Source organism: Nematolebias whitei, chromosome 1 (assembly GCF_014905685.2).
Source record: "Nematolebias whitei isolate Nwh7 chromosome 1, NemWhi1, whole genome shotgun sequence".
In the NCBI taxonomy this organism is placed as follows: Eukaryota; Metazoa; Chordata; class Actinopteri; order Cyprinodontiformes; family Rivulidae; genus Nematolebias; species Nematolebias whitei.
The window spans coordinates 7,509,618-7,520,999 of record NC_056498.1 but is presented as its reverse complement, the minus strand read 5'-3'; the positions used below and the strand labels follow the sequence as shown (position 1 = coordinate 7,520,999).

The 11,382-nt window shown below is 38.4% G+C and overlaps 1 protein-coding gene across 1 annotated transcript in view; it reads right to left on the bottom strand.

Annotated features, from left to right (window-relative positions):
- Positions 1-11,382, bottom strand: part of mllt3 (MLLT3 super elongation complex subunit) — a 152,106-nt gene that overhangs the window by 87,715 nt on the left and 53,009 nt on the right. Inside the window, exon 3 of the mRNA XM_037681625.1 lies at positions 1,395-1,477. Coding sequence (XP_037537553.1) covers positions 1,395-1,477 — 83 coding nt within the window. The remainder of the gene's footprint in view (positions 1-1,394; positions 1,478-11,382) is intronic.

Here is an 11,382-nt window from a genome sequence, read left to right as displayed (position 1 = left end):
TGGTAGTGTGTTATGCTTAGATAGTTTTTGTGTTCATTCTGTAGGTTGAATGATTATTTACCGTAGTAGATTACCGGTAACCGTGAGTCAGACAGCGAAGCATCATGAGGACCTGTGACGATCACGCAATCAGTATGTGTGTTGAAAGCAAGCCAAAGTCTATGAAACGCAGTGTTTCCCCTATCATTATACAAGCGGGGTGCCCCTCCCCATCAACAGAACCGAGCGCCCAGCCATTTGAACCCCCCACACCCCCACCCAAACCACCTGTTGGCACCGATGTAACACTAAACTAGCGGCTGGCAATGCAGGTATGCTAGCTAAAAGGCTAAAGACAGCATTTTCCCTCTTGCTAAACTCTCACACTGACATCCCCCCACCCCACACACACTCAAAAACTGTTGGTACAAACAGCGCACACGTCTCCCCCCCCCCCACACTCCCCAAAACAAAACAAAAACAAAACACAAACTGTCGGTACAGACAGCGCACGGCTGAGATGTGTCTCTGTCTCTCTCCTCTTCCTCACCCCTGCTCTAAAACTGTAAAACTGTGAGTGCAAAAAGCGCCTCTGTCTCTGTCCCCCCACCCTCTAAAACTGTTGGTATAAACAGCGTGCTGTGCTGCCCAGGACATGTCTTCGTCCATACCACCCCCCCACCCCGATAAAAATCACGGACGAGATGAGCGCCCCGCCATGGCATACTATATTCAACCAAATCATAAAATGTTAATCATTTCAACTGATGAAATAATATTTATTGGGTGACCATATCACTTCCTACTAATAATTCTTATAGCTCTTTTTTGTAAAATGAAAATAGGGTTTGTAATTGTTTTGCATGCTTTTCCACAAACGTCAATACAATAGATTTATATGGATCAATCATTACATTATACAATATATACAAAGCTTTATCATTCAAAAACTCTTTTACTTTATACAGTAATGCAATTGATTTTACTATTTTTATTATTAAGTAATTTACATGATTTCCATGTCAGCTTCTCATCAATAATGACGACACCCAACAATTTTATTTCATTAACTCTATGAATTTCAATACTGTCAGTTTTAAATGGGACTTTATACATTTTATTTCTATTACTAAATATCATGTAATTTGTTTTTTCCAAATTTAATGATAACTTATTAAGTTAGAACCAAGTTATAAAAACAGAAACTCCAAAAAGTTTCACAAAAAATAAGAAACAAAAAAATGCGCAATAAAATTAAGGGGCAACAAGCGTTTCTTCACTTTGTCGTTTTAGAAAACCTAAAAAAAAATAATGGTGGAACAGTTTTAACTGGGAGATCTGAATTAATTTTAAATAACCTCCCATTTAAAAATGTTAAAAAGAACGTGTTTTGGGTGAGTGAACTTATTAAATACCTTGTTTCTGAAGTAAACTTCAATGGGCAGGATGAAGCCCGCATATCCAGACTCCTCCACTTTATATGGTGGATCCTTGCAGACTGAAAAACAAGAAAAAACATGTTCTTTAAATAAACTACAACTTGCAACCACAAATTAACTTCAGCTCAAGAAAAAAAAACAAAAAAACAAACAAACATAATTTTAACAGTTTTTTGTAATATCACTATTGTTAATTTAGAATGTGAGAACAGAAACAGAGCTGAGCTCCAAATGAACAGTTTTCTGAAAAAATATAAAAAGTGGAATACAAAATGCCACAAAAAGCCAACTGCAGTCCTGCAGGTCTAATTTACATTTTTTTTACCAATAAGTCTATTAATCAGTGAAAGGCCAGGTATTCCTTGAAAGAATGCATATCACCCGCCGCCTTTCATACCAGAGCTTTGGACTAAAATCAGTTGAGAAATTATCATTTTTTTGTAAATTCGTGGGGAGAAAACAAGCACAATCTCAGTCATTATACAGTATGATCTGTTAGTGGCTGGACTATATGTTGTAAATGGTTGCCAGGTAATGCCACACTAAATTTTAGCTCATTATCCAAAATTGACTGAAGTGTAGCCATAAATACTAGCAGAGTGGACACAGGCCAGCCAGTGGAAATTACAGTAAATGCTAAGAATGTTGTACTTTGTACTTAAAATCACAATCAATGAAGGAAAATGTGTTAAAAGAAACTACATTCTACTGAAAATTAACAACCAATCTGGGTCCAGATAGTTTCCTAACAGAACATTTTGTTCACAGACTGCAGGTTTACTTGTGGTTCCTAAAGTTTCCAAAAGCAGAATGGGTGGCAGATCTTTCAGTTATCAGGCTCCTCTCTTGTGGAACCAAGTTCCAGTTTCTGTCCGTGAAGCTGACACATTGTCCAGTTGAAGACTGGACTTAAGATTGTCCTTTTTGATAAATCCTATAGTTAGGGTTGGCTTGAGTTTCCTGAGCTGTCCCTTAGTTATGCTGCTATAGGCTTAGACTGCTGGAGGACAAACTGACCACATGTCCTCTCTCTGCTGCTGTCTTTACTTACTCTACTCAACCTGTTAGTATTTGTAATTATTTCTATCTTAACATGTTATTTGTCTTTCCTCCTATAGAAAGTTCATCTGGACCTGTCATTCTGTGTCCGTCTCTCCTTACTGTCCTCTCAAACCCAGCCGGTCGAAGCAGATGGCCACTTGTTCTGAGTCTGGTTCTTCTGGAGGTTTCTTCCTGTTAAAAGGGTGTTTTCCTCTCCACTGTCTCCTTTGTGCTTGCTCAGGATGGGAGACTGATGAAGTGAAGATTCAACACAATCTGCTGCTTCCTTAGATAGAGAACTTTTACTATTTGGCTTTTTTGTGCATGTGAATGTTTTTGTACAGTACCCTGAGACAACTTCAGTTGTGACTTGACTCTATGTCCTGTAAATAAACTGAAATGAAATGAGCATTTTGATGAATCTGACCACAAACAAACAAAACACAACATAAAAAAATCCCTGAATTGTCTTTTAGTTCCCAGTTTTATGGCTCAAACTTGTTCCTAAATTGTATTGATACTTTAATGTAGATGTTAGACAGTTACCGGTTTAAGACTGCAGCTTTATGTTTTAATAGACTGGTGCTTGTATTAAAACTGTTCACATCGGGAAAAAAATCAAGTAACAATGTTTTTTTTCTGCGTCAATTAATGCACTCAGTTAGTAAACGTTGCACTATTTTCTCATGAGATCTCATTAACGCTCTTTTCTAGAGCCAGCTCTGATGTGCACACAAAAAAAGCCTAGGCTTCCATTAGAAGCAGAGCTTTTAAAGCTGATGACAAGGTCAAGACTTCCCTGCTGCACCCTGATGGGACTTTAAAGACAAACAAGCTCTACCTGAGCTCAGGTGCTTCTCCCTGGAGCAGCGTGTTTGTCAGACTGTCCCTGTGGGCTCCACAGAGAAAACGTCCAATTAGCTTCATGTATGTGGAAACCTACGAGTGGTTCCTGGAGGAATAACTGAAAGCAGGTATTAGCACTGGGTCGTTTATGCTTCAAGCTCTCTCTAAAAACAACTCGTGAATCCAACCTGACCTTTAATATAAACTGAAGTTATTGTTTTCTAGAAGATTTGTTTTTCCGCACAGACAGACATGAACTAAAACAAAGTGAAAGTGAAGTGAATGTGTCCCTTTCACCTTCAGCAGCAGACGAAAAACAACAAGTAAAGGTTTTATTCAGTATTTGTTCTAATTAAACTAAAGGGCAAAAAAAAGTGTTCACGTTTAGAACTGTCAAATAAATCTCATCAGCTTAATTTATTACAAAACCAAATTCCAAATTCTCATTAGGCTTAAATTAGTGAAGCTGGTTTATGTTGGATTTTCAGACAATAGACATGTTCTCGTTTTGATTCCATACCTGAAGTGGACACCTGAACGTACAGCAGAGCCTCACAGAGTTTGTTTCGTAAGAATACAGCGAACAACGAGTCTACCAAGAAGACCTCCAGAACTTCTACAGTCTGGTCCCTTTAGCGCTCTATGACTTGATTTTTCAGAAAGAAGCAGTGACTGATGGTTCAGCTGACCATGCTGAGGTCACCTTCTCAACCATTCAACCCCCAACACCCCTGAACAAATATTATGGGTTAGCAAGAGTCACATTTAGTTACGTCCTGCAGAAAGACTCCATTCACCCAGACACCTTTTTGTAACCTGAGGTGGGAGAGGAGAGTTCAAGGATGTAAACGGTGCAAATGATGGGCTCTTTCTTTACTTGAATGGTTCACTGGATAATTATGACACAATGCTGTTTTTTTTTTTTTTACAATAAAGACCACAAAATGTTCTGTGGATTTAGACTAATATTCAGAATAATGCCATAAACTATTTAAACCTGTTTTAAAAGAAATATGCTGCAAGTCAGGAAGAGAACTGTAGAAGCTAACAGCCCTGCATGCAAATCAGGACAACCACACTAGATACATCAAATATGTAAAACAATGATTTCTAGATTAATAAGACTTGTGGCTCCTTTTACACATTAACTAGGTCTAACTGGTTTAACAATGTCTTCACACACAATGAAAAACAAACAAAAAACTGTCACGTGAGTAAAAGTACATGAACCACCATCAGATAATGTGATGAACACGTCTCACATCTGCTTATGTTGATAAATACTTAATGACGTCAAATGTTTCAGAAATAATTATCAGCCTATAGCTACTGATGTGCACGGCTCCGCACGCTCATATATAACAAGCGGTACGCTGATCTCCCCATTGCTGAGGGATTTGAAGTGAACGTTTTTAGTATTTATCATGTTTGTGGAAATCTGAACCCAAGAGGCAAACAAAACTCAGAAGGCTTGGCGGTAACAAGGAAAACTGATTTAATAACAAAAAATTAAAATGTTGAAGTGGCAGCTTACAAAAAGAGAACCTCTGAAACACGAGGTTGGCAGAAGAATGCATAATGCACAAATGAGGAACGAACAGAAAGACAGAGAATATAAAGGAATACCAATGAGGGAGAGAATGGCAAACACCTGGGGAGGTACGAGGATCAGGTGAGGGGGGCGGGGCAGGAGCAAGAAACTGACTGAGGTAAAACACAGGTAACACCTGAAACACATAGGTAATATAAAATAAACCACAAAGGGAGACAGACAAATTGCATTTCCTGTGAAAATGCATTGTGAATGTTTATTACTGAAGAAGTTGCAAAAAACAGCTGAAATTAGCTAAAAATATTCTGAATTGTAGCTGAAATGGAGGAACAATCCTAAGATGACAAAAAACAGCAGAAAGAACACATATTTACAGAATTTGGTTTAAATAATCAGAAATGAGCACAAAAGTTAGAAGAAGCACAAAAATGTTGCACTTAGCAGAAATAATCTGAATGGAGAACCAAACAGCTAAAAAAAACAGCTGAAATTAGCTGAAAGTAGCTGAAAAAAAGGTTAAATTTGCAGAATGAAGCTGAAAGAAGCCGAAGCAGAACAAAATGTGAAAGGAGCAGTAAAAGGTTGTAAACACATCTAAAGATTTTAAGGATGTAAATGAGCTCAATTCATTTTCTATGAGAAAAAAAATGGCCAAAAAGGCTAAATATTTGAAAAAGCTAAAGTTGCACCAATACTAAAAGTTGTAGCAGGACTGTCCTGAAAGAGCTGAATGATTTGATTTATGATTTGTTGAAATAGCACAACTGCAGGAGAAGAATCGTGCTGAAAAACATACGGAAGAAAACTGGATCACAACAGTGAGAATGCTTCATAAACGTTCACATAATAAATCTAAACACAAACTCAAGGAACTACTAAAGAAGTAACAGAAAAACAGATCCTGACAGTTTTCAAGATGAGCGTTTTTCTTTACTGGAATCCAACAAGGAATGTAGGTAAACAACAAAGTCCATGCTCAATAATCCAGGAATACAATCCAACAATTTTCAGTCAGGTCATCTGAACAAGAGGAGGGGGCGTGCCAAAGACACCATCTTGGCACCAACATGGCTGGTTTGTTCCACTTTGGAGTAAGCTGTTTGGAGAGGAATCAGTTTTGTTGTGTTTCCTTGACTGATGAAGCCTTCCGGATGGAAGGTGAAACGTTTCAGCAAAAAAAGAAACTATCCAGACTTCAGTAGTATTTTTAGTATGTTTTTTTTGTAGTATTTTTAGTATGCTTTTAGTATTTTTGTAGTATTTTTAGTATGTTTTTAGTATTTCAGTAGTATTTTTAGTATGCTTTTAGTATTTTTGTAGTATTTTTAGCATGTTTTTAGTATTTTAGTAGTATTTTTAGTATGCTTTTAGTATTTTTGTAGTATTTTTAGTATGTTTTTAGCATTTTAGTGGTATTTTTAGTATGTTTTTAGTATTTCAACAGAATTTTTAGTATGTTTTTAGTATTTTTGCTGCATGCTTTGGTATTTCTTGTTGAGTTTTGTTTGGCGAGTCGAAACAGTTCTATGCTCGTTTGGATTTCATTGCATTGTTGACCTTGTGTTGATCTTGCACATGACAAATAAACCAAACCTAACCTGAACTGTATCAGTTAGCATCACCTTAAATTACAAGACATGCAAAGAGCAGCTAAAAGGTTATTCAGTCAGGTCATATTTTCCAACATATCTGTAGAACAAACCTACTGCATACAGCACATTACACGCCCATCTACAAAACTCTTGCTTAGCATCAATCAATCTACAGCAATAGCTAGACAAGCAAATATCTTGAAAAGATTGGTGAAAACACCATGCAACGCGATGTCTAGTTGTGGAACAAATAAATTCATTCAACCTTTAAATGTATACCAAGTTTTGTTCAATTATCTTGAGCCAATCAGAAGTTATGGCCCGGACAATTAAAGAGGTTGTTTAACATTTGACGTTGATTTAAGACCTTGACCTTGAAGCTGGGGTGATGAAGAGTGTACGCAACATCCTGTCTAATGATGATGCACATGAGGATGAAGTTTCATTAAGTCATCTTGAGCAGATAAGTTATGGGCAGAACAAGAGTTTACAGACATATGAACGGAGATCACAAAACATCCACCATGCAACGAGTGTATAATAATAATAATAATAATAATAATAATAATGAGAAAAAGGAGAAGAAGATACCAACAAGAGTCATACAGAAAATTATCTTTGTTAATGTGATGATTAATAAATACACACTGAACTGGTCCAGCACAACTACAAGGGAGCTGACATGAAACAAAGGTGATCATGTGGAATCAGTGACCATAGAGCGCATCCATCATCAATCCATCCATTCAACCATCCATCATCCATCTATCATCCATCCATCATCCATCATCCATCATCCATCTATCATCCATCCATCATCAATCCATCCATTCAACCATCCATCATCCATCTATCATCCATCCATCATCCATCATCCATCATCCATCTATCATCCATCCATCATCCATCATTCATGATGAATGATGGATGATGGATGGATGATAGATAGATGGTTGAATGGATGGATGGATGATGGATGGATGGATGAATGATTCATCCATCCATCCATCCATCTATCATCCATCCATCCATTCAACCATCCATCATCCATCCATCCATCCATCCATCCATCCATCCATCCATCCATTATATTTCACCCGCTTTTTCCTTTTTATGTCTCCAGTCCAACACAGGGACACATAACAACATTCACTCTCTCACTCACACCTAGGGACAATTTAGAGTTACCAATCAGTCTAACATGCATGTTTTTGGTCTGTGGGAGGAAACCGGAGCACCCGGAGAAAACCCACACATGTACGGAGAGAACATGCAAACTCCACCCAGAAAGGCCCCGGGCGGGATTTGATCTGACAACCTTCTTGCTGAGAGGCAACAGCTCTACCAACTGAGCCACCGTGCTGCCTCGACCATAAACTCAATGGTCAAAATTGATTTTTCTCAAGACTCCAATATGACACTCAGGACATCCAAAAAAACTTTATTTGTATTGTACAAATTACTTTGTATAACTACAGTACTTATTGTTCAGCTTTTTGTACCAAACTAACAAAAAAAAAAAAAAACTAAATTGTGGAATAAAAGGAATTTGTGAACTAAAACAAAAATATTTGGATTCAGAATAACAAGCATGTATAACATGTAGTTCAGCGCATGAAAAGCAAAATGAGTAAAACCTAAAGCACTGTTGTTACTCAGAGCTTTAAAAAGCAACCAGAGTTCATCTGGGATGAAGGTTTCCATCCTTAAAACATAAACAGATCCTGTTTCGATTGGCAGCAAATAAAATCATGTCCAAACGTTATAAATGTGGAAAATTAAAACAGAAAGTCTGGAGTGCACAGAAGGAAACAGGAAATAGGCAACATCTGAGTTATAAAAGACATCACTGTCAAAATGACTCGAGCTGAATGTCTGACATTTAAAACTATGTTGTTTTTTTAAAATTTAATGTCATCTTTTCCAGGAGTTATTAAATGAGCAATCCTGGAATCTCAATGCAGGTCAGGTTACCACTGAAGCTGTTTGCTGGTGAGAACTTCATAATAATGAGATTTTTATGAGATTATCAGAATTAACACAAATAAACTGTTGCACACGAATAATTTAAAGACTGAAGTTATAAATTAGGCTCTTAAATTAAAGCTGCTGCAAGAAACAATGGAATGACAAGAAATTAGTCAGGAGAAAAGTATATTAAGATAAATTAATAGAATAAGAATAATCTATCTGTTTTTTATGTTTATTTCAGCTGTACAGCTCACAAAATTAACATTTTCTTCTTATGGCAAAAACTACCAGAAAACTTTTTTTTTTCCGGTAGTTTTTGCAGGGGAAGAATAACCTAACAATTTTGAGTATTTTACTTCAAATGTACAGTTCACACAAAATAAATGACCGTAAATTATATTTTTCTGGAAATTTTTCTACAAGATGAAAATGTTACTTTTATGGACTGTACAGCTGAAATACAGTAAATAAATATTGCTCATTTTAGTTTTGTTTTTTTTTACCGTTCAGTCCATCCATCCATCCATTATCTTTACCCGCTTATTCCATTTTGGGTCACGGGGGTCGCCGGTGCCCATGTCCAGCTATCACTGTGCGAGGGGCGGGGTACACCCTGGACAGGTCTCAGTCCATCACAGAGACACATAGAGACAAACGAGACAAACAACCATTCACTCTCTCATTCACACCTAGGGACAATTTAAAGTTACCAATCAGTCTAACATGCATGTTTTTGGTCTGTGGGAGGAAACCGGAGTACCTGGAGAAAACCCACGCATGCACAGAGAGAACATGCAAACTCCACCCAGAAAGGCCCCTGGACCGGGGTTTGAACCAAGGCCCTGCTCGCTGAGAGGCAGCAGCTCTACCAATTGCGCCACCGTGCTGCCTTACCGTACAGTCCACAAAATTAAATTTTTTGTAATCCGGTAATGCTGATGTAAGAGTGTGCAGTGTTTCCGCTACCATTATACAAGCAGGGCGCCCCGCCCTGTCAACAAACAGAGCGCCCTGCTTACCAAACTCCACTCACCCCCTACGAAAACTGCCGGTAATGATGTAGCGCGGTGCGCAATACAAACGTGCTAGCAAAAAATGCTACTTACTGACCTACCACTCCTTTTCTCCCCCCATCAACAAATACTGGCAGCAACGTAGCACTAAGCTAGCGGGCAACACAGACGTGACTCCATTCTGTACTCCACCCCCACCCTCCATCAGCAAACCTGGAACACCTTGCACAAAGATCTGAAGCTGACCTTGACCTCTCTAAGGGATTTTAAACAACTGCTAAGTTCATGACAAAAACAAACAGACATGTTCCTGTTTGTAGTAATCTGCCTCGCTTTGCAATCTAGCTGTTTTTGTTTCATTTTTATTTCATTCCTTTTGTTTACTTTTCATTTTATATGCTTTTTATATGATTGTCTGTTGTTGTGTGTACCTCATCTGTGTTCTTTGTTTAAAACCGGTCTCTCTTGTACATGAGTCCTTGAGGTTAAATGAGACTAACATTCATAAATAAAGGTTGTATGGAAAAAAAAAAAGTATGACGAGTGCCTGCCAAGGGAACTGATTGAGGGGAAACTGGTGTGTTTTAATATAGGGGTTATGAGCTCCTGTGCCAAGTTGGTAATGTGTCTTTTCCCAGTAACTCAGTAAATCTGGTGAGACTTAGTCAACCCAGTTTTTCCCCAGTCTCGAACGCAGCATTACCTTTATAATACTGCATTCTTCCTTCTTGTGCAATTTCAAGGATTCAAGGTTCTTTATTTGTCATACACACCACATGTGGTACATGTGGTGGAACAAAATTGTGTACACAGGATCTCAGTTTCAGCCAACAAAAGTATAAAATGTAAAAGAAAAACCGTCTTAAGATCTAAGATATGAACTAAGAAAAACATTAATTAAAAATACACTAAGCACTAATAATATAGGAACAATACAATAATTGAATTGAAATGACAATAAAGAATTTCTGATTCTCTCTCGCTCTGAATAAACAGCAGCACGAACATGAGTCTGTGTGAGCAGATGAGCACGAATGCACACAGCAACATGAAACAGATCAGCAGCAACATGAAACAGATCAGCAGCAACATGAAACAGATCAGCAGCAACATGAAACAGATCAGCAGAAACATGACACATATCAGCAGCAACATGAAACAGATCAACAGCAACATGAAACAGATCAGCAACAACATGAAACAGATCAGCAGCAACATGAAACAGATCAGCAGAAACATGACACAGATCAGCAGCAACATGAAACAGATCAGCAGAAACATGAAACAGATCAGCAGAAACATGAAACAGATCAGCAGCAACATGAAACAGATCAGCAGCAACATGAAAGATCAGCAGAAACATGAAACAGATCAGCAGCAACATGAAACAGATCAGCAGAAACATGAAACAGATCAGCAGCAACATGATGTGATTTTTCACAGTGATTATCCTGGTTAGAGATTCATGAGTCTAACAGCCTCAGGGTAGAAGCTGTTCCTCAGTCTAGTGGTTCTACACTTAATGCTCCTCAACTTCCTTCCTGAGGGGAGCGGGGCAAAAAGTGTGTGTGCTGGGTGAGTGGGGTCCTTCATGATGCAGGTGGCCCTCTTCCTGCATCTAGAGGTGTAGATGTCTGTGATGGTGGGGAGGCTGACTCCAACAGACTTCTGTGCAGCCTTCACCACTCTCTGCAAAGCTTTTCTTTCTGCAGCTGTGCAGCCTCCATGCCACACGTTGATGCTGGAGCACAGGATGCTCTCCACTGCACACCTGTAGAAGGAGGTGAGGACTGAACGTCTGAGGAAGTAGAGTTTCTGATGAGCTTTCTTGATCAGGCTGGTGGTGTTGTTGCTCCAGCTGAGGTTGTCATTCAGGTGCACACCCAAGTACTTGCAGCTGGAGATCAATTCCACCACAGATCCTCCTATGGTTTTTTTTTTTTTTTTTT